At 39.5% G+C, this 24,478-nt stretch overlaps 1 protein-coding gene across 2 annotated transcripts in view; it reads left to right on the forward strand.

Moving 5' to 3' along the window:
• The window catches only part of AP1S3 (adaptor related protein complex 1 sigma 3 subunit), a 69,398-nt gene extending 46,062 nt beyond the window's left edge, over window positions 1–23,336 (forward strand). The window contains exons 2-5 of one of the 2 annotated variants that reach the window (XM_018058907.1): window positions 4,570–4,748; window positions 6,571–6,679; window positions 15,670–15,807; window positions 15,994–16,396. In XM_018058907.1, coding sequence (XP_017914396.1) covers window positions 4,570–4,748; window positions 6,571–6,679; window positions 15,670–15,807; window positions 15,994–16,008 — 441 coding nt within the window. In that variant the 3' untranslated portion in view covers window positions 16,009–16,396. Of the gene's footprint in view, window positions 1–4,569; window positions 4,749–6,570; window positions 6,680–15,669; window positions 15,808–15,993; window positions 16,397–21,947 lie in introns of those variants that run through there. The other variant, XM_018058906.1, reaches the window with a different exon arrangement.

Here is a 24,478-nt window from a genome sequence, read left to right on the forward strand (position 1 = left end):
GCTGCCTGAACTCCACTTAATTTCTGTACCCCTGAGTAAAGCAGCTGGCAGCTTACTGTGGAGTGTGTGTGTGTGCAGTGTGTGTGTACACATGCATGAGTGTTCTCACTTAACTGTAATCCCTCAGGAGTGCCATATGTGGTCCATGCCAGCCACTCTGTAGGCAGACCTTTAGCCAGTGTCCCTGTTTTTAGAACTTTGGGGGGCCGTGGTACCCCTGAGTGCTGCTCTAAGGCTTTCTCTGGTTTCCTCTTTGGAATCTACCTCTTAAGCTAGAATTTTCCTTATTTTGCCAAGTTAGTTATCAGTCTTCTGTTTCCTTCCATCTTCCAAAGAATTGTTGAAATCTCTTGGCTGCTATCACATCCCCTGCCATTCTCCTGGCCCTTGAGGGTTAATGCATTAAAGAAATGTTACTATTGTCATTTTAGTGGTGTTTCGGGAGAGAAGAGGTAAGGCTTCCCTGGTAGCTCAGTCTGTAAAAAATCCACCTGCAGTGCAAGAGACCCAGGTTTGATCCCTTTGTTGGGAAGATCTCTGGAGAAGGAAATGGCTACCCACTCCAGTATTCTTGCCTAGAGAATCCCATGGATAGAGGAGGCTGCTAGGATATGGTCCATGGGGTCACAAGAGTTAGATATGACTTAGTGAGTAAACCACCAACCACCACCAGAGAACGTAAAGGCCTGTGGTTTAATTAAATATGTTTACCTTTTTTTTTTTTTTTTTTTTGACTCTTTGTCTTGATTAAAAGCTGTTCAGGTAAAGAAGATAAAGAAGTTTTATGTTGTAGGTTCATGGTGCACATAGTAGGTACTCAGTAAATATGCATTGAGTGAATAAATAATCTGTACTTTAAGGTCTCTGAAATACAGTTAATTTTGCTGCTAATGTGATTATTTCCTCTCGGATCATCTCAGGTTAACCTTGAATGAGGGAGGGAGATCTTGATGAAGCCAAATGCCTACCAGAGGCCAGAGCAGTTAAGAAGTCAGCCTTGCTCATCACACTGCATTGGATTTAGGGTTATTTCTGGAGTTGGCATTTAAGTCGACTCTGTGTATATTAGGAAGAAAACACTTTCCAATTGCCTTTTTTTCTTTCATACTCTTTAAGCTAATGCTAATCAAAAATGGTATTTGATTAATCTCTTGAAACGTATTATCCAAATATGCTTTGAATGACTAAGCAGATAAATTGGATAACATTAATTGCTAGAGGCAGTGAACTCCTGAGAGTCACTGCAATTCATGCCACCAGTTTTCTCATGCTACGTTGTTCAGTTTGAGATGTAACAGACACCAGACGCTGCAACACAAGCTACTTCTTCCTCAGAGCAGAACCTGAGAGAATGAAATCTTTCAACACTGCCTCAATCAATGCAATGATTGGCTAAACTTGAATCTATTTGTTGCTTCTTTTGAATCTGAAACACATTTTTATATTTAAAATGACTTCATGACCGTGGGTATTATGTTCTTGATCATCGTTTCTCTTTGAATTCATTGTTAGAATGAAAAAGAGTTCTTTGTTTATTTTGTACCTTGTTGATCCATTTAAGAAGGCAAGCACTTGATCTTGAGAGAAGGTTGTAAGAGAACTGGAAAGTAATCCACAATTAAACTCAGCAAAAATTCCAGCTTCTCACTGGAACTTTGGGCATTGATCTGAGCTCTTTAAATTAAAAGTGACATTTATCTGTGAAGTAGTCCTGGAGGAACTGTAACTGACAGTTTTGAAATCTGGTAATAGAACCAATAAGAAGACATGAAACCAGGTAATTTCTTCTGGAAGGAAAAGACTCCAGATACACTTTAAAGCGTGTCTTCAAATATGTGGAGAATTACTTATTATTTCAAGGATAGTGATATATTGTCTTTTAATATGCTCTGTGGATAAAATCAGGGAAAATCGGTTTAAATTGTAACAGAAGAGATTTAGGTTACATGGGAAGAAGAAAATGTTCTGACAGAAAATGCAAAGTCAACACCCAGAAAATATGTGAATTTCATTTCTCTAGCAAAGATCTGACCATTCACTGAAATAGGACTGAATAGTCTTATCTACTGGTGATAATCCAAAGCTGAACCTTGTTCTCAAGATCCTGAGGTTTTATTATTCTATTCCCATCCAATTTTGCACTTTTAGAATGTCACTTTTATGATGATCTCTTCTTAGAAGTTAAAAATATCTTTCAATATGATTCTTAGAAAGTGGTAGTAGTTTCATTATTGAATTATCTGTACCTGCACTGATAATGAAATGGGTGTTTAAGAAAATGCTATGTTCTAACTAGATGCTTAAAATTCCAGACTGAGAGTGATTTTTCTTAAAATGGCTAGATGAGCAGGACTTTATAACTTGCTTTCTATTCATTTTCTATGTCTTGGTTTTTCAAGACCTTGTTATAAGGTCTTTTTTTTTTTTTCCTAAGAAAGAATATAACTAATTAAGAAGACCTCAAATTCTATAAGTTGAGGGTAGGGGATACTCTGAGGAAAGAGCCTGGTTTCTTTTGATCTTCAGAATCTCCACCTGCTGAGTTTGTGTGATATATGACATATGCTGTGCCATTCAGAGCTAAATCTCTAATAAAAAGGGTTGAATACTTTTAAAGTTTGAGAATTTTAATTATTTTCGTTCCTAGTATACATCATTCCCTCCATGAGGCAATTAGCCTCAATAATGAATTTTATTTTGTAAAAAACAAAAACTACAAAATAAATTATGATTCTGGAATTGATCTTTTCCTACTGTAGACTGAGAAAACTTAATCTCTTATAAAACAAAGATCAGATCATCTGAAAATTTCTGAAAAACTAATCTTTGATACCCCCTCAGCTTCCACAGTAAGTTTCTACATATCACAGTGTCGTCTATTCATTTAAAACTTTTAAAATTCACTGAAATGGGAACATGCATTTCAAATACACATTTTGAAACTTAATTGAAAATAAAATCAGGCTTCTCCCTAGTGTGGTTAACACTATCTAAATCGTTAAATATTTATTGTGATGCCAAAGGTAATTTGATTCTACATGTCTCAGCCAAGTAATCCTCAAAGAACTTACATTTGAGACTTAGTTTGATCTTTGAGAAAGGTGCCAAGACCACCCAATGGAGAAAGGACAGTTTCTTTAATAAATGGTTAGGAAAACTAACATCCACATACAGAAGAATGAAATTGGACCCTTATCTCACTTCACATACAACAACCAACTTAGAATGGATTAAGTCTTAAATGTAAGGCCTGAAACTGTTAAACTGTAAAACTGTTAGAAGAAAACATACAGAAAATAGTTCTTGACATTGACATTGGTTTGGCCAATGATATTTTGGATATGACTCTAAAGGCATAGGCAATAGAAGCAAAAATAGACAAATGGGATTGCATCAAACTCTGTGCAAAGCCTCTGCACAGCAAATGAGACAACAGAGTAGAAAGACAACTTATGGAATGGGAGAAAATCTTTACAAATCATACATCTGTTAAGAGGTTAATACCCCAAATCTGTAAGGAATTCAAACAAGTCAATAGCAAGGAACAAATAACCCGATTGAAAAATGGGCAAAGAACCTGAAGAGACATACTTCCAAAGAAGACATATAGATGTCCAACAGGTATATGAAAAGATGCTCAATATCACTAATCATTAGGGAAATGTCAGTCAAAAGAACAATGAGATATCACCTTATACCTGTTAGAATGGCTTTTATCAAAATGGCAAGAGATGAGAAGTGTTGGTGAGGGTGTGAAGAAAAGGGAGCCCTTGCACACAAATGGTGGGAATGTCTATTGGTACAGCCGTCATGAAAAATAGTGTGGAGGTCCCTCAAAAATTTAAAAGTAACACTACCATATGATAATACTTCCAGGTATAGTTCCAAGGGAAATGCCACATCTGGGTATGTTTGCAATGGAAGGGCGATCAGTGTCTCAAAGAGGTAACTGCACCCCCATGTTCATTGCAGCATTATTGACAGTAGCCCAAATATGGAATCAACCTGTGTCCGTTGTCAGATGAATGGGTAAAGAAAGTATGGTGTGTGTGTATGCATACATACATACATATACATACAATGGAATATTATTCTGCCTTGCAAAAGAAGAAAATCCTGTAATTTGTAACAACATGGATGAACCTAGAAGACATCATGTTAAGTGAAATAAGCCAGGCACAGAAAGACAGATACTGCATGGGATTACTTATATGTGGAATCTAGAAACATCAAACTCATAGAAGCAGAGAGTAGAACAGTAGTTGCCAGGACTGGGGAGGTGGGAGAAATGGAGAAATGATATATCCCTATAATGAGTTTGTGACTCATAAAATTAATTAAGAGAAACTCTCTCTCTCCTGTAGTATAAATAAGCTGTTTGCACTGTATACATTTATTTGTTCTTTTTGAGTTAAATGTCATTTCCAGATGGGATAGTTTTCATGCTGGTATTTTTCCTCTTTTTCAACTTATAATCCTTTGAAAACCCTGCTGCTCAATTTTAATACCTATGGTAGAATGATTTATCTGACCAAATTCTGTTTGTTTTCTGTCCTTTATTTGTTCTAGATACATTTCATATTGCTCTTCAGTCGACAAGGGAAATTACGGCTGCAGAAATGGTACACTACTCTCCCTGACAAGGAAAGGAAAAAGATCACGCGCGAAATTGTTCAGATTATTCTCTCCCGAGGTCAGAGAACAAGCAGTTTTGTTGACTGGAAGGAGCTAAAACTTGTTTATAAAAGGTGTGAGTAACTTTTTGAGAACTGAATTTCTCATTACTGTTTGGTTTGTTTAATCCTAAGCATTTTAGATTGCAGCACCAATTCCATCATTTACTGTAACCTTTGAAGGCTTAAGCCCAAATGTTTGTACCAGTAGACTAAACAGAAGAGAACTCTCATTTATTGAATGGTTTTCCCTGTACCAGGATGGATTCTAGATACTTATTTAAGATAATTTACATGTTGATAATGTATGCATACATTCAAGAAATATCTTATGGGCATCTATTATATTTCCAACACTGTTCCAATGACTGTAGATGCAGTAGTGAACAAGACAGAGCATTCGTGGTCTCTTGGAACTTATTCACCTATTAAGTAAACAAAACAGTTTCAGTTAGTAACATGCTATAGAAAAAAAGGCTAATGTGGTAGAAAGATGAGGAGCTCTTTGTTATTCACATTTGCAGATGAGGAAACTGAAGTTACAGAGAATTTAAGTAATTAATCTAGTTAATCCCCAGTTGCAATAATTGACTGGTAGCTGGTGGAAAAATCCAGATTTTTTTTCCCGACTTTAAAGCCTTTATATCTTCTCATTGCTGCACCTGGTTGCCATGGCATGACCATACTAGAAAAGGACCTCAATTTCTAGATGAGGAAACTGAGGCCCCAAGAGGTTAAGTTATTCGCCTATAAAGACCCAGATAACTGATGCCTAAGCCAGGATCAGAACATAACTGATCTGACCCTGCATCTAACATCATACTGCAACTTTCAGAAGCAAAATGCACATTAGAAGAGCTCTCACAAGGGATGTTTACAAAATCAGAAGGGAAAAGACAAGGGTAACAATGAAGGCTATGTTTAATGGAATAAATTACCAGGAAGTGCCTGGGCAAAGCTTCTTCTGCTGGGCCCTGTGTCAAAGCTTTTCATACGAGCATCATGAGAGATGTAAGCGAAGGCACCTTACAGTAATAAGCATCCCAGGGATGGAAAGGCAAAAGGGAATACTTGCTTCTCTCTGCCTGCTGGTTTCTACAACTTTGGGTTCAGTTGTGATTTAAACTATTACATGAAGAATAGACTTCAGCAGTTCTCTCAACAGCTACTGTTTACAGCTCCTGGATTAACAACAGTGAACATGGCAGACTCAGTACTTGCCTTTGGGAAGCCACTGATCTAGTGGGGCAGAGACAGGCCATGAAATACAGAGTGAATGGTGCTAGACACTCTTTGGGGGAAGGGGAGGCACAGCAATGCATGGCAGGGGCATCCAGGGCAGTCAAAGAGGACAGAGATTTCCTGAAGGCAAGGACATCCACGCTCAGAGCTCCAGGAGAAGTAGAAGAGAGCCCCATGAATGGGGAGGGGAGGAGTATTCTAGGCAGAAGAAACACGCATGGGAGGGAGGACCTGACAAGCTGAGGACGGGATATACTGTGGTACAGTGTGAAGCGAGAGGATGGGCACTGTGGGCCCCTGGGCCCCGTGGTCAGGGGTTTGGACTTTAGACAGGACAAATCACCATCCAAAGAAGCATGAACAGCCCCCGATTAAAGGACTCCGTCCCCTGATCACAGCACCTCAAGGTACAGTTTTGTTGAGGATCTTTCACATAATGAACAGAAATGATCCAGTCACCACTATGTTTTTTTCTGTATGCTGCTTTACATTTTGGGAGGATATTGAATGTGGTGAATGATGTTTCCCTCTTGAATGTGAACAGGGAGACTGCCTGGAGAGGAGGAGGTAACTGCATATTCATAGAAAAAAACCATCGTCAGGTTGTGTAATGTGTCATCCTATTTTACGTTATCTTTTTTTTTTCCTTTTTAAGGTATGCTAGTTTATATTTTTGCTGTGCGGTAGAAAATCAGGACAATGAGCTCTTGACCCTAGAGATTGTGCATCGGTATGTGGAGTTGCTGGACAAATACTTTGGAAATGTAAGTGGTGTCCTGGTGTTTAGAATGAGTTGGTCTCCACCCCAACTTTGACTTCAGTTCTAAGTCTGTCATCACATTTCTTCTCTCTCTCTGTCAAGTCTAAGGTATGAACTGTGCTTGTGCTGAGGACCAGAACAGAAGGCTTTCCCTACTTCCCATAACTCTTAGTAAATGGAAGATCCAAAACTTATCAGATGCAGGTGGCTTGTGTATCTCTAGGCCCGAGCCACAACTAGACACCTTGCTTCCATGAACTAGAATTTACTTGTGAAGGATTCCTTAATATTTTGTCCCTTCGTCTCCATGGACTGTCTTCTCTTTTCTATTATGACTTTTTAATCCCCTCGCTGGTTTCTTTTTTGAGGGTGCTTCCCTGGTGGCTCAGACGGTAAAGAATCTGCCTGCGTTGTGGGAGACCTGGATTCAATCCCTGAGTCGGGAAGATCTTCTGGAGAAGGGAGTGGCAACCCACTCCAGTATTCTTGCTTAGAGAATGCCATGGACAGAGGAGCCTGGGGCCTGGCGTGCTACAGTTCATGGGGTCACAAAGAGTTGGACATGATACATACTCTGGTTTCTTTTACTAAACACCCAAGTGTTTTTTACTTTATTTGTATGTAAGACAAATAAAAGAAAGAAGACCAAAATCCTTTCCCTTCACGTTGCTATCCAGCCTCCATGCATTTACCTCCTAGTAACATACTCTGAGCCACTTCCCTGGTGGCTCAGACGGTAAAGTGTTTGTCTACAATGAGGGAGACCAGGGTTCAATCCCTGGTTTGGGAAGATCCCCTGGAGAAGGAAATGGCCATCCACTCCAGTACTATTGCCTGGAAAATCCCATGGACAAAGGAGCTTGGTAGGCTACATTCCATGGGGTCGCAAAGAGTCGGACACAACTGAGCGACTTCACTTTAACCTACTCTCAGAGCTGCTCTTATGCCAGAACTTGTTTGCTTTGTGGCAGCTTATGGCTTGACTTCACTTTTACTCCTCCAAGGAAATCTTAATGGTCAACACCAGTGATGATTCCTTACTCTTCACCTGCCTTCGTGTCTCTGCAGCCCTGCACTCTTGCTCATCACAACCCTGTCTTTAAATCAGCTCCTCTCTATCTCACCCTGACCCTGAGTTCTGCTGACTCTTGACTGCAACTTGATATCTTCCCTAGCTCCCTCCCTCCTCATGCCTTTGAAATGCCCTCTTGGCTGTTTTTCCTCTCCTGTGTGTTTACTAGACTTTCTCTTCTAGAAACCTATCACCAGATGACTCTTCCTCACTTTGCTGCTGACGGTCTTCACTGGGCTTCTTCGTGGTCATCTCAGCCTTAATGTGACAAGGACTAAAATCATCTTCTGAAAACCTCTTCAGTCTTGTGATTAGAATTATTATGTCCCAGGATCTTTCAGTGCAAAAGGACAGTGTTTCTTACATCTTTCTTCACCCTTTACTTAAGTCTCCCTCCGTCTATTCAAACTGGACTGAAACTCATCTCCTTGTTTCACTCTCACTGGTATTACAGTTTTGCTTTTTTTTTTTTTTTTTCTTAAAACCTCCTCTCTGCCCCTTTCTGTTTCTGGGCTCATCTCTGCTTCCCTTTTCTGGCCTGTTCATTATCACCATCCTTCCAAGGCACAGATCTCAGATGACATGCCTGCTCAGTCACTCTCCTCCAGCTTTAATGGATAAAATTCAAATTTCTTAGCCCTGCATTTTCTTGTTCTACACATCGGTCCCAGACCCCACTTCTCTAACCTTCTTACTTTTCTGTCTTTTTATCCGTGCATATCCAGTGCTCCAGCAACATGGAACAGCCTTATATTATCCTCAATTTGTACAGCATTTGCCTGACACCAGATTGCAAGTGTCTAGAGATCATGACCAGGGACTTACGTGTTTCTTTTTTCCGACACTTGGAACCAGCTCTGGGCTAAGTTACAGCAAATGTTCCGGAAACTTTTTATTTAGTTTACAGTCCAAAGAAATGAATTAGTAGACTAGGAAAATGTGTCCTTCTTAGTAATACTCTCTTCCCTACTCCCTTGTTCACTGAAGATTTTTAAGTACTGTTGGGAGAATTTGCTTCCATAAGAGTTTTCTGTAGTGTATTCTATATAACAGAATGAGCAGCATTAGAGGTACTGGTTAAGGTTTTATAAGATTTGTTGCAACAGTTTTCACAAAGATGAGTACTCGGAAGGTTTCCGGATTAATTTGCCCTCCCTCCCTTCCTTTCTGTCTTTGATTCTTCCTTTTTTAATTTTTTCCTTTGTAAATGATGTTATAAGACCCAAATATTGCTTCAGAAATTTCAGTTTGTTGGTCAGTGTTTAGAAGTGATAAGACAGACCATTTTTCTTTTGCTGTCTCCTGGTTCACCCAGTTTATTTTCATTTTTTTAAAGAGATATTTCCAAGTATGTAATGGCATGTTTTCAAACTTGAGTTTATTTAATTTTATGCTTTCAGTTATTCAAATGAATTCTGACATTGCAGTACTTTCTTTTGAAATAAACTGCTGATTTGGCCTTTTGCAGAAGAATTCTCCTGAGGCTCAGACTTTCCCATAACCTGCCTTCTCCCCCTCATTTCTGCACTGTGGTATGACCTGTTGTGTTTTCTTAGATGTATCCAACAGTGATAATGTGAATTGGGATTTAATTTTGATCTCAATCTTATTTGACCAAATATCAGATGTTTCAGAACACGTTGCTTTCTCAAGGGAATTTGAATAACCTTCACTTATTCTAAACCCAGTTAAAGGATAAGCAGACTCAGAATGCATTCCAATTTCTCCGACATTAATTTTTAATCCTATTTTGGCATACCTTTAGAAGCCCTGTCTCTGTCATGGACCAAAATTTAATGCACTAAAAAAAATTCAATGAATCTTTCATTAAGCTAAGAGCAGCTTAAGGCTCTGTGCCCAGTAGGTGTTTGGTTTTTATTAATTAACTGTGATGAGTAAACCCAGCAATACTGGGTCTCATGACATCATCTCAGGTATAATATATTTCTCTTTGGTCTTCTTTCCTCTGTGTTGATACTGAAGGTTTCCTTGGGTTTTATCCTTACACTCTCTCAGAAAAATACCTGTACTGAGCTTCTCATAACCCTAGAAAATATTACCTTCCTGTGACAGATGAATCAAAATCTCAGGCTACTTATTTCAGTTATGTATTTCTTTTTCTTTTAGCACTTTTCAATTCCCAAGAGATTTATAGGGATTAACTAGTTAATCTTTTGTTCTTCCTTAAGTAGCATGAAGCCCAATTTATAGAAGCTAAGAGGCAGTGCCTCTTAGGGTCAGGAGATAAGGGTCAGATTGAGGATTTAGACACCTGCCAATTTCCCATCACAGGCTGCCACATGAAATTTTATTGATGGTGTGGATGTTGCTGTCCCAGAGAGGTTTGATCTTGACTTAGGGAGTTTTCCTGTTGTGAGCAGAGGGATGCTGTGTGTCCTCCTGGACCCTGGTGTCAGCTGGCTCTCTCGCCAGACCCATGATTTGGCTCATCATTGATTCAAAGATAAGAAAAATGACATGCACAAAGTTTAATAGAAATATTTACTTTGCTAAAGCTCATGGGGGCTATTGTGAGGATCAGAGATGTAGTGTAATTAACAATACTTTGTAAACTGTCAGTTGCTATGTACTCTATACTTTGGATTATTGTTTTATATGTACTTGCTGTTTGTAGCTTGAACTTTTTGTATTTTCTTTAGAACAGAATTCAGTAAGGGAAGGTCCTAAAAGGATTTAATTATTGAAATGCCGGAGATACTCTCCCTACAGTGTGTGTTCTGCTATAATAGACGTCCCTCAAGCCAAATTACAGGAAAATCGTAGTCAAGCACAAGGCTAAGGGATCAAAGATAACATTAAATGACCACTGCTTCTTCTTTTTATAAGCTTTTCTCCAGAATACAGAGACATGAAAAAAAATGAGAAAAGATAAGGAAAGGGGCTCATGTGTTTATTAACACGGAACCCATGTGCTTTTGCATAAAATGGAGGACACTCATTTGAGCATCAAAGGTGTATATCTGATATAGTGGGGCAGCACCCTGAAGGTATAATTAGAAGTAATGTTTGAGTAATTAGATAGTAGCTGAAAAAATACGCATTAGATCTCAAGTTCTCGTCTTATTCTCAGGTGCAATAACCCTTTGGGGTTAGATTCAAAGAATTTCAAATAGTATTTTGGAATTGCTGTATACGAGTCTTACTCATTTGCAGCATTCTTTCTAAGGCCAATAGAACTTGTGCAGCACACCGCAAGTTCCCTTATGATCTGGAACTAGTAACTGTATAATCAAAGTGTGCACGTGTGTATGTATGTGGGTGTTGTGAGTATCTGGCTTTGCCCGTCACCTGACCTTATCCCATCCTTTGCAACTTGATGCACTAAATTAATTGCCTTGTGGCTGCTGGTGAGGCCAGTGGCCTTGGGGATAGTTGCTGCTCGGAGAGTGGAGAGTGGGGTATGAGATGGTCCCAGAGGACTTGCATTCGTATCTGTCAAGTTCACTTCACAGGATTCTGGTTGCTGGTTTCTCCTAATGAGGTTCCTGTCTGTCCTCGACTCCTGGTCTACACCTGCCTTGAACTCTGGGGTTCCCCAGCTCTTACTACTGTAACTTCTGACCTCCCGCCTCTTCTGACCTCTGGTAACTGCTTACTTCTTGTACCTTCTTTGATGTGCATGAATGTCTAATCTATGACGCTTTCTTCCTGTTTATCTATATTGTTTAAAATTGCAATTTTTTATGTATCCTTCTAGATGTATACAGTTTTTTAAGTAAAAAAAATGGGATTGCATTATGCATATTATTCTGCAACTTTCTGTTGTTCTTCTTATTAGCCTGTCTTAGAAACTATTTCCATGCCTATCCATGGAAATCTACTTTGCTCTTTCCAACTTAAACATAGAATTTCCTTGGTATATAATACAATACCAAGTAGGGGTAGACTACACTTTATTCAAGCAATTCCATTATGGCTGTACTCTGAGTTGTTTCCAATTGTTATTACAAATGATGCTACCATTATCCTTGTTGTTAATACATATTATTGTGCGTTAGTTTAGGTATAGCCTAGGAATAAATTCTTTTATTGGGTCAAAGAATTATTGGCTCAAAGGATTTGTACATTTTAAATTAATGGATACTACAATTTGAGCCTTCAAAATGGCTTGTAAAGTTTACAAATTCCACCAACAGTGAGTCTGAGTTTATTTATCCATACACTTAACAGCAATGGGTATTCGCTCTTCATAATAGTCAGATGGTCATTAATTCAGTTTGCATTTTTCTGGTAACTAGTGAGGCTATATATGTCATTGGATGTGTATTGGGCTTTTCCATTTCTTGCCTTGTCTATTAATTGCTTCTTGACAGCCTTTTTTTGATTTTGTTATGCTGTGGTATTTATTTTAGGGATCTTCAAGAATTCTTTCCATATCTTGGGCTTTCCTTGTGGCTCAGCTGGTAAAGAATCTGCCTATAAGGCGGGAAACCTGGGTTTGATCCCTGGGTTGGGAAGATCCCCTGGAGAAGGGAAAGGCTACCCACTCCAGTATTCTGGTCTGGAGAATTCCGTGGACTGTATAGTCCATGGGGTCACAAAGAGTCGGACCTGACTGAGCAACTTTCACTTCACTTTCTGTATCTTGGATAGTATACTTCCCTTTCTATTACATATGTTGCAGATATTATCCCCAGTCCAGTGCTCTACTTTTAACCTATACTCTGATCTTTCCACATTTTTGCCTGAGAAACTTGGTTCCATTGTCATTCAGATTCCTGGAGTGAAAGTGTTCTAGAAATAAAAGAATGGGTTTATAAGCTGAAAACATGTACTTTTGTAATGCCATCTTTTTTCTGATGGTTGTTCTCAAGAGGAAACCATAATGGTCTTAGGAAATCCTAGATTATAGTATTATGTCCCAGTGAACAGATTCTCATTTTAAACTATACATATATGCATATATGTATGTTTGTGTATATGTGTTGAAAGACAGAGAGAGGGAAAGAGACGAAGAGTCAGACCCTGTAGGGAGAGGGAACTTAGGTGTGTGTGTTACACACATGCAGCTGTTGGTTTCTTTTTCCTTTTTCTTTTGTTGGGCCACACCATGTGGCATGTGGGATTGTCCCCGACCAAAGATGGAACCTGACCCCTGCACTGGGAGTGTGGAGTCTTAACCACTGGACCAGAGAAGTGCCACACTTTATGAATTGATGATGTTTTCTAACGAATGAAGAGACCGTAATGCTTGCAGATTAGTTAGGTTAGTTTATCTGAGTTGGCCATATATTATAGTGATTTTGTACTCATTTGTGCTTATGCTTCTAGGTTCAGTTGGAGAGTCTGCAAGTTTATTGACCTAAAGCATAAATATATAGAGCAATTTGTTAAAATATTGACATCCATTTTATGTAAAGTCATAAAAATCAGAGGACTGTAGATCTGGTAAGCCATTAGTCCCCAGCAGCATAAAAGCAAGGCCTGTATGGTGGCTGATTCATTCATTCATGCTGCAGACATTTATAGTATCCTACTATGTGCCAGGTTCTAGAGACACAAGGATGACTAAGGCAAGATCTATGCCTGAGCTCACAGGACAAGGGGAAGTGACTGATAAGTAAGCGTATACTCAGTCACACAAGATGTAAGAGGAAACATATAGGAAGTGATGCAAGATCTCAAAGGGAGAAATGTGGATTTGGGGGAATCAATTTGCTCATAACTTTTGAATTTGTCCTTGGAAAATGAGCTTGATTTTGTCAGCAGAATAAAGGAAAGGACATTTAGAGAATGTTCCAGGAATTCCTGGAATGTGCAAAGAGCAAAGGCAGGAAAGAACGGGGTGAGTCTGTAGAATGTGTAGCTGTAGCATGGGGCGGGTGCCAGCACAGGAAGCCAGCGAGCAAGCCCCAGGCTGGGCTGGAGAGATTCCTATACACCATGCTGAGCAATTCAGACTGTCCTGGACAGAAGACATCACAAAGGAAAGGAGCCAGATGAGCACGTTAGCGAGACATTAGTGGTCGTTGGCCTCTTGTGGGCACAGACACCACCGAGAAGGTCACTCCTTCTAGGACGTGCTCTATTGTGTCCTAAGCACGAGATGTTGCAGGTGTGAGCAACAGCAGTGAAAATAGGCAAGAATGGAAGGGTTATGGGCTTATGTACAAGATGGAATCCATAGGAGCTGGTGATCAAATTGAGAGGGATGAGACCAAGGGAGGGAGAAAAGGGAGAGAGAGGAGGAATGGAATAAATGAGATTGAGTTTCTAGATAGAGGTTGCAGCTACTAAGCAAAGTAGGGACTAAAGGGAAAGGAATAGGCTTGACTTCAGTTTGGGATTCAAAGATTTGGATGGAGGAATATGGAGGGAGAGATGTCTGGGTAGTGGGTGAAGGTACTGGATGAGCACTGCTGAGAGAGATCAGGCCCAGGCATCTCAGTTTGCTAAGTCACCTGCATGCAAGACCCAGCTGCAGAGAGTCAATGAGATCATCCAGGAGAATGTATGTGTTGCAAAGAGGCTCTCTTGAGAAGCATCAGTGTTTAAGAGGAAAGTGGGTCCCTAGGATGTGAGCATCCTGCTGCAGAGATTTTTTTTTTGCTTTGTCTGTTGGTGTGTCTCAAGCGTTTTGTAAATACTTTTTAAATGAATGCAAGGTTCAGGGAGAGATAAACCATCCTAGGAGTCTGGAAAGAATCCTGAGATGGAGGAGGAAAGCAGGCATTGAGTCGTATTGCCAGCATCAGGCAGCCATCAAGAGGAGATTTTCAAGCAGGGGATTGGCGAAGTGTATCAAGTGCTATTGAGCAGTGAAGGTGAGAGAGGCCTGAAAGCTTCCAGTGAGCAGACGTTCTGGAGGGTACGGAAAGGGAGAGTTGAGGACTATGTGGGAAGGGATACGGTAGGGATGGGGCCTCGCTGGCTGGCTGGTGGAAGCATTAGAAGTGAGCCTTATTTGGATTATGGGTCTTGCTACTTGCTGCTGCTGCTGCTAAGTCGTTTCAATCGTATCCGACTCTGTGCAACCCCATAGACAGCAACCCACCAGGCTCTCCCGTCCCTGGGATTCTCCAGGCAAGAACACTGGAGTGGGTTGCCATTTCCTTCTCCAGTGCATGAAAGTGAAAAGTGAAAGTCAAGTTGCTCAGTCATGTTCAACTCTTTATGACCCCATGGACTGCAGCCCACCAGGCTCCTCTGTCCATGGGATTTTCCACGCAGGAGTACTGGAGTGGGGAGCCATTGCCTCCTCCTGCTACTTGCTACATGTAACCAAATCTATCAGCCTCTGCACTGGTCTGTGACAGTGGCAGTGGTTCTCCACGTGTGGTCCCCACACCAGGGTCATTAGCCTCACTTGGGAACCCATTAGACGTTCAGCCTCTCAGGCTTTAACCTACTGAATGGGAAACTCCAGAGGTGGGGCCTAGTAGTGTGTGTTGCAGTGAGCGTTCTGGGTGATTGGGTCACACTCTGAAGTTTGAGAACCACTTTTTTGAGACATAGTTTTGAGAAAAATTAGCACAGTTGAGCTAATTTGCCTCTGAAGAATGAGCTTCTGAGAGTTCTAAAGCCAGGAGCCAAATTTACAGACCAGTGATCAGGAACAACGAAGCTGCCCTTGTGCCTGAAGTCAGCGAGGACTCAGCTTTTATCTGTGCTGATGGAAGGATGAACTGGGCAGCTCCCCACCTCTACTGAGCCTCAAATTTCTTGTTGTGACATTAAACAGTATTATCTGTGGACATACTCTGCTTTAATAGAATGTGGTTTTACTTTTTTTCAGGGCTCAGATTCCCCTAGTTCTGCTTTTCTGGCCTTAAAAATACCATCTGATGTTTTTATCTTTGGTGTGCCACAGGGGTGTCACTGTTGCAAAGCTTGAATCCCTGGCATGTGTTTCCCCTGATACTGCGGCAAGTTTATCAACACATTTGCTTTTGTCTTACCAGGTCTGTGAGCTAGATATTATCTTTAATTTTGAAAAGGCTTATTTTATCCTGGATGAGTTTATCATCGGTGGAGAGATTCAGGAAACATCCAAGAAATCTGCTGTCAAAGCCATTGAGGATTCTGATATGTTACAGGAGGTCAGTACACATTTTCTCATGCCCTGGGAAAAGATGGTGGTGGTGGTGATGTATTAGCTGACACTTACTGTTTACTTTGTGCTGGGTACAGTTTCTAAGTAAGTTACATGTATTAACTTATTTAATTATCACTGCAACTCTAAGAGGTATATTGTTACCCTTTTTTTTTTTTTTGCTCTACCACAGCTTGTGGGAACTTAGTTCCCTGACCAGGCATCAGAATGTATGTACTCAGCAGTGAGAGCACAGAGTTCTAACCATTGGACCAGCAGGAAATTCTCTAGCCTCATTTTAAAGATGAATAAACTGAGACACAGAGAAGTTTAATGACTGCTCAGTTTCACAGAGCTAGTAATCATGGAATAGAGATTTGAACCCAGGCACTTGGGCTCCAGAGTCTTTGCTTTTCATGTTTGACCTTATCAGTGACGATCCCTCCCTCTCAAAAAGGTATAAAATACTTGGTGCTGTTCTTTTCAAGAATAATTTTATGGGGGTATAAAAAGATTTGCATTAAAATACCCGCCTTATGAATAGAATAACATCGTTATTCTATTTGCCAAGGTTACTGGAGCTTTATTACTGCAAGTGGCATTTATCATTTTAATTAAAATTTCCTGCCTTCCTGGAGAGGCTGTGTGTGTGTTCCTATTTGCATAAATAAATTGGGAATTCTGTAGCTTGCTGTCAAGGAATAAATGGGCCCTGAAGCATCCATTTGGTCATGCTCCTGACTCTGTGATAGTTATATAAAATACTATGGGGCTTTTCTTATAGATCCAGTCCGGATTTACATCATCCCTAATAAGGGAACTTACCTACATTAGCCCACAGTCACTATGAGAAAGAGCGCTTCACCCACTGACCTTTGCCCTCCCAAATGAGATGATCTGCCTGACCCCTGACCCAGCACACCTTTGAGGGCCTGGGTTCCGTGCCTGCTCTGCCACCTCTAGGTTCTTCTTCTCACAGCATCGTTGAGTCTTTCTGTCTTTCTGTTTCCATGACAGCAGGTCACAACATCTCAGAGCATTACGAAGTATCTTTTAAAAATTGGCAGTAAAGCCATTCTTGCTGCTGTTTGGAAATAAGAGCTTGCTTGAGTTAGTAAAACAACATTAGGAATGACTTCCAAGTAACAGTTTTGGCACATCTTTGAGCTGATGACTTGCTCCTGCCCATCCAGGGAACCAGTCCTCAGGTGAATGGATACTGAGAAAGGTACAGGGTACCCCTGAGCCTCTGTGCTTGCCTATTAGGAAGCTGCTGCATTTATCTCTAGATGTGTTATCCCCTCAAAAAATGCATTTAAACTTTCTGATGTTCATTTGGCTTTCCCCAAATGCCACAGGAAGGGAATTTTACAAGGTACTTGAGAAATCACTGGTTTGGAAATTCCACAGAACAACCTTTCTTAAAATATGCCAGGGAGTTATTTATAATTCTATCCTCAAGGCCCTTACTGTGGAATCACCTTATAGGAGAAACAGGCATTTAACAGGGTCTTTGGAACTTTAGTAATTAAAGCCGCTTGAATTAGGGCCAAGACACTCCTAGGTTATTTTGTTTTCCCTCCTTAGGAAATAGAGTTTTAAAGGGCTTGCAGGTTGTATGGTGCTTCTTGTTCCAGTTAAATCTGGGAAGCAGGGAATGTCTGCTATTTCAAGAGAGAAACCCTTCACAATGAAACATTGATTGGTCTTTCATATCCCTGGTTATTGAGTGGAAGGTCTTGATAGGTAGGTCTCAGGGGGCCCCCCGTTTAGCCAGCTTGTCCCCATAGTGAGCAGACAGTATCACAACTGTCCTCTTAAATGTCCCCATAGTGAGCAGGCAGTATCACGACTGTCCTCTAAAACTCTCAATGAATTAGCAACACCTGCCAAATAGAAACAGAGTCACCAGTGTTCTCTTGGGATCTGGTACTTCAGCTAAGTCCATGAACATTTGAGGAGCTGCTTGAAAAATTGACTTTGTATGTATGGTTTGCTTTGTGTATCTGGTCAGAGCCGCTGAGCATGAATAGACACATGTAATATAATTGGGTAAAGAGAAAAAATTATTGCTTTATTTTTTCCCTGTCTTTTGGACCTAAGCGTGATTTGTACTTGCTGATGTTTAACGGAGGCCTTTATAATATTCCTTTTACTTTTAGTACAACCGAACATCTCAAAGTAGGCCCTGGACTTTTCCCTGACCCCTACCCAATAAAAGTTTTTTTAGAATAAAAAGACTGTCTCTATGTTTTAAGCTCTAAATTCTCGAAGCTTATTCTGAGTGTACTGGGGCTAAGTGAAGTCGCTCAGTTGTGTCCGACTCTCTGCGACCCCATGGACTGTAGCCTGCCAGGCTCCTCTGTCCATGGGATTTTCCAGGCAATGGTACTGGAGTGGATTGCCATTCCTTCTCCTAGACATTGAAAATATGGAATGAAAGAAGAGTTTAACTGGTTGGGATGACTTTAGGAGGTACCTTATTTTGAAGGTACCTGTGGACACTGGTACAAAATGATTAGAAGAAAAAGGACACTCTGAAAGGACGAAGATGATATTGTTGTTCAGTCACTAAGTTGTATCTGACTTTGCAACCTTATGGACTATAGCATGCCAGGCACCTCTGTCTTCCACTCTCTGCCAGAGTTTGTTCAAATTCATATCGATTGAGTCAGTGATGCTATCAGACCATTTCATCCTCTGCCACTCGCTTCTTCTTTTGCCTTCAGTCTCTCCCAGCATCAGGGTCTTTTCCAATGAGTTGGCTGTTTGCATCAGGTGGCCAAACTGTTGGAGCTTCAGTTTCAGCATCAGTCCTTCAGTGAGTATTCAGGGTTCATTTCCTTTAGGATTGACTGGTGTGATCTCCTTGCTATTCAAGGTACTCTCAAAAGTCTTCTCCAGCACCACAGTTTGAAAGTGTCGATTATTTGATGCTCAGCCTTCTTTATGGTTCATCTCTCACCTCTGTACATGACTAATGGAAAAACCACAGATTTGACTATATGGACCTTTGTCAGCAAAGTGATGCCTCTGCTTTTTAATACACTGATCCTCAAATACAGAGGTTGGTGCTCTTGGGATTACCAGTGGGAGTGACAAACGTGTTCTGAGCACAGAATTAGAAAACAAATAAAGAAGGGAGTGTCAAATGGTACCTCATTAGGTCAAGCAATGAGATACCATGTATGTGTAGGTTGGGATTCATGAGAACTGACTAGGTATAACCCAACACTGTCTCCCTGAAAAGCACAAACATATTAGGCAGCTAAACCAAATCATAATACAATAAAATATAGCATTCCTGGTGCTGAATGCCCAAGATGCACTGCTGTGCTGGGTAGATAGCTGGAGTCCCATGATGCCCTAGTCCTTGTGAAAGGCCAGGGCAGAGCTCTTTAAGCTTGTGGGGCCTAAAAGTCTATTCCAACTTTTAAAGGGACAAGCTCCAGAAAATACCAACCACATATGTCATTGGCTCATGTAACTTGAGTAGCAGCCAAGCTCGAGTTCTGAAAGGGCAGCCAGTCTTTAGCAGATTGATTCCCTCAGTGGTGTGAATCAGTGCCAGTAACAAGAGACCAATGAATTGTGAGGCCAGTGAAGTGACAACTCCAAGGCCTTTCCTGGGCCAGGCCCTTTCCAAGGCTGCAAGCTCCTGTGGTCAAATTTGCAAAGGTAAGGTATCTCAGCTGCAGTGACTTTGTGGCCATCTAATGAATACATAAGCTATTATAGAAGTGTATCAGGCATTTAATTGATGAAACCCATATGCTATTGTTCTGGATTTTGTGACTTTTAAAAATTTTTTAGAAAATTTATAATCTACTCTCACTGTTTCTCATTCTAATTAAACTTTATACCCAACTCTGTATTCATAATTTTGTATACATTTTTATTTTTTAATTTTTATTTATTTTTAATATTTAGTATTTAACTAATTAATTTATTTTAATTGGAGGACAATTACTTTGCATATTGTGGTGGTTTTCGCAATACATCGACGTAAATCAGCCACAGGCGCACATGTGTGCCCCATCCTGAACCCCCCTTCCACGTCCCTCCCCACCCCATCCCTCTGGGTTGTCCCAGGGGCTTTGAGTGCCCTGCTTCATGCATCAAACTTGCACTGGTTATCTGTTTTACATATGGTAATATACATGTTTTAATGCTAATCTCTCAAATCATCTCACCCTCACCTTCTCCCACAGAGCCCAAAAGTCTGTTCTTTACATCTGTGTCTCTCCTAATATTTATTTTTATTTGTTTGTTTATCTTCCTGTGTTAGTTGCGGCATGTGGGATTTAGTTACTTGACCAGGGATTGAGTCCAGGCCCCCTACATTGGGAGCACAGACTCTTAGCCACTGGACCACCAAAGTGCCTGTATACCTAGTTAAATGGTATAAACTCTAGGTACTGAGAGACAGTCATGGGCTCCTGGCCAATGTGTTAGCCCGTTTAAAGACATGGACAATATCTTGGACTTCCTTTTGGTCTAGTGGTTAAGACTACATGCTCCCAATGCATGGGGCATGAGTTCGATCCCTGGTTGGGGATCTAAGACCCCCCAAGTCACACAAGGCGTAGGCCTCCTCACCCCCAAAAAAGATATGGGCAATAGCTATAAGAGGAGATACAGGGCAGAGGTCTTAAGGTGTGGGTTTGCTCATCCAGGAGGTGTAGGAGCTTTGTAAGAAAGTGTCGATGATGACGCATGAGTATTTTCAGCAGAGGAGGACTGGAATTCTAAACAGAGCTGGTGGAAACAAGAAACCTGATTTCTAACCCTAATATCCTCTGAACAATCTTGCTTAGCCATGGTCTGGTCTGTTCGGCCCTTGCTGGTGGATGTCTTCACTGGCAGGTGCATGTGAATCACGTCCCCTGGAGTTCAAGCTGAAGAACAGGTTGAACACTACTGATTGTACATTATTTACACAGAAGCAGAAGGGGTATTACCTAAAGCTGGCCCCTTGAGTTCTCTGACTGATTCAACTCAAAGGCCACTGTGTTGCATAAGTATATGTTTATAACAGGAACAGAGTGGAAGAGGAAGCCCATCCATCATGCATAATAAAGGGTTTGCAACATCAATGTAATTTTTAACTCTGCCTGTAACTGTCAATCCACTTAAACATTTTTTTTTTTTAAGTACTGGGAAAGAATTATGGTCTTGTGGCATGTTAGCAAACTTGGTAAGTGATGAGGAGGATGAAGAAACATAATTTGTATACTTTGGAGGAAAGCCTTTTCAAAATACATGGAAGAAATTTAAAGTATTATGGTCTGTTTATCCTTTATGTCTTGGCAATAAAATATTCTGTATCTGTAATGATACATATGGCTTCCCTAGTGGCTCAGCAGTAAAGAACCTTCCTGCAATGCAGGAGATGCAGCAGGAGCCGTGGGATCAATCCCTTGGTCAGAAAGATCCCCTGGAGAAAGAAATGGCAACCCACTCCAGTATTCTTGCCTGGGAAATCTCATGGACAGAGGAGCCTGGCTGGCTACAGTCCATGGGTTCACAAAGACTCAGATATGACTTAGCGACTAAACAACAATGATATGTATGTCATACAAATACCATTCAGATTTCTCTAATACCTGTTCCTGGAAGTGGTCCCCATGGTCATTTTAGCAGGTACATTTTTCTGAAGTCAACAGTGATAGCTTGGCAGCTGTTGCTTAAGCATTTCTCTTATCAGGCATTGATTTTACAGTCAAACTTAGCTTTTCATCTGTTGAAAGTTATTTAATTCCAGCCATAAGGATGTGTATATAAATTACACTCACACTTTGAACCACCTTTCTTGATTAGAATGCAAATATTTATGACCATATACACTTCCCAAAACTTTTTGGAAATTACCTGGCCATCCAGTGGTAAGACTGTGCTTTCACTGCTGTGGACTTGTGTTCAGTTCCTGGTAATGGAAGTAAGATCCTACAAAATGTGAAGCATGGCCAAAATTAAAAAAAAAAAAACAAACACCAAAAAAATCCCACAAACAAACAAACAAACAAAAGCTTCTTTTCACCAGTGGCATAATAAATGAGTAGAAGAATGAAGAAATTTTCAAAATTTTCAGTCTCTTGAAGGATGTGGTATAAGGGGAAATCATTTTAATCTATTGTTCTCTTTCAGACAATGGAAGAATACATGAACAAGCCTACCTTTTAACCATACATCTACTTGAAAACTACAAGTGCTACGTGTTATGAACCTGTAAATAAGCAGTGCCTTGAATTTAGTTAGATGACAGGGCTTCTGGCACCATGCCAAAAATAGCTTAAAAGGGATTTTTTTTCACTAGCAAAAATTAAAGTTGTTTGATATATTTATCATTATTCATATCTGTATTATACTGTATATGACTGCTTGGATGTTAAAAAAACTGCTTCATAGTTCAATAGACCGAATGTTTGCAGTGTTTTAACTCCATGTCATATTTTTGAGCGAATTTAAATAAATTTGTTGCAGTGTGTTTTGTTGCATTTGATCCTCTTCTGACAGGATGGAAACTGTATTATAATCCATGATTTTGAGTGTAAAGTATATCTTGTAATATTTTTTCTAAATGTTTAGCTTTTTAAATTGTGTAGTGATACACGTAATGCTGTCATTTCAATCCAGATACAGAGTATCTGATTTTGATGTCCTGAAGTCATTAATTTTTCAGGGCTGGAATTAAGGAAAACAACCAAAGATAGTATAGGACTTAAGTGCTTTTGTTATTGTTATTTTAAATTTTATTTTATTTTTAATTGGGAGATAATGACTGGACTTATATGTTTTGATGCCTTAGAAGCTGCTATCTAGGCAAGGTTTTAATTTTACCTTTTAATTGAATATGAGGGGCATTCCAATAAGGTTGTGTTTTCTACAAGCTCTGTGTATTTATTAAGATTTTGATACATCTGAAAATAGTGTCTATAATGTCCCTTATCATAAATAGTATAATAAAGATTAATAACAGCAGCAATAATAGTTATTAATACTGCTATTTTAATTATCTTTTATGTTACAAGTACCCTTAGTTGCTTGAGATATTTTTGTTTCCAATATGTTTTCATGTATATCTAATATATTTGAAGACTTACTGTTTATTAGGGTTGCTTGGAACATTGAATATTATTGTTGCCTGAATAGTATGTGCCTTTCTCCTTTTTCTTTCCTCATCTCCCGAAGGAAATATTTGCTGCTGCCTGTTATTATTGTGACTATGTCGCACTCATGCTTCCTGAAATGAAAGTTCTATATAACGAGGTAGTAAAAGTGATCAGACCCTCTAGGGAGAACTAACTTCTACTGTTCTGTCTTGGTGCCCTGTTTTGATGTCTTACCTGTGCATTTTCAGCATGTATTTGAGGTCAAATATCATGTTGCAGTGGTTAGGGATCCTTTATTGTTCTTCCTAAGAGAACAGTGTGCTTGCTGTTGGAGAATCCAACATGAGAGAAAAATGTCCTCTTTAACTGATCTTGCCAGACATACTTAGGGAAAAATGGCTGGAGAAGTGTGGAAGAACATGAGTAAAAATTGAGCAACTCCAAAATAGAACCATCATAAAAAAGAAATAACTCAGATTAGTCTATGAAGTAATTATGAGACTTTTAATATCTAATATTTCCTCAGCTTAATCGTGTATTTACAAGTAGGGCATCAGATTGAAGGTTGTCATTTTTATCACTTTGTTTACTGTAGATCTTTAATTTTTTGCTTTAGCTTTTTTTTTTTTTAATACGGCAGAGCTCTTTAAGAATTATTTTATTAAGGTAAACTTTATGTAATTATCTAAGTGTTTCTGGTTCTTTTGAAGTTCATGACTTTTGAATGAAGGTATTGATTGAACCTCACTCAAATGTAACACATATACTGGAGAATTCTATATTAGACACTGTCTGACTGTAGATGGGACTCCTCAAACTTCATGTCTGCAGCACACACAGAAAATGAACATAACGATACAGCACTCTGGGATAAATCCGAGGGATCCTGGGTACGTCTTACATGGACCTTGGTGAAAATAATCATGTTTTCTTTATATCATTTAATGTAATAAAACTGCTAAGGGAAAGGGAAGATAATAAATATTAAACTTGTATAAAACTTCCAAATAAAATTTTTTTAAGTTTTTTAATGAGGAATTTGAGTGTGTTTTTATGAATATATATTTTTAAAAATCAGATTTTATGTCTGAAATTGCTATTCATAATTTCTAGTGAAGTCCTTATAACCTCTTCATTTTCTGTGTAATCACCACCAAGGAGAAACTTCATAAGCAGGTGACAGCAAATGAGAGAAGAGAATTCATTGTTTTGCACTCATTGGCTTTTTTCTCACGATTCACCTGCATTTTGATAATTTGATCTTTTTATGTGTGGTAAATCATTCTTTAAGCTACTAACTCCTTTTATTTTATTAACAAATGTAAAGTTGACATTTCTTATGACCAGTCAAGTGAATTTTTAATTCAAACTTTTTCCCATATCAAGTCTCCTAAAATAATAAAAAGCTTTTCCCTGAAACATACATACATGTTGTTCTTCTACATCTAATAATTCATCTTTAGGATTTGTGTTACAATATCCATGAAACATCACTCATGAACTCTGTTTAGCTTTACTTTTTTGTTTTAATTAATCAATAAACTTTATTGGTAAAAGTTTTAATTT

The sequence above is a fragment of the Capra hircus genome, chromosome 2 (assembly GCF_001704415.2).
Source record: "Capra hircus breed San Clemente chromosome 2, ASM170441v1, whole genome shotgun sequence".
Lineage (NCBI taxonomy): Eukaryota > Metazoa > Chordata > Mammalia > Artiodactyla > Bovidae > Capra > Capra hircus.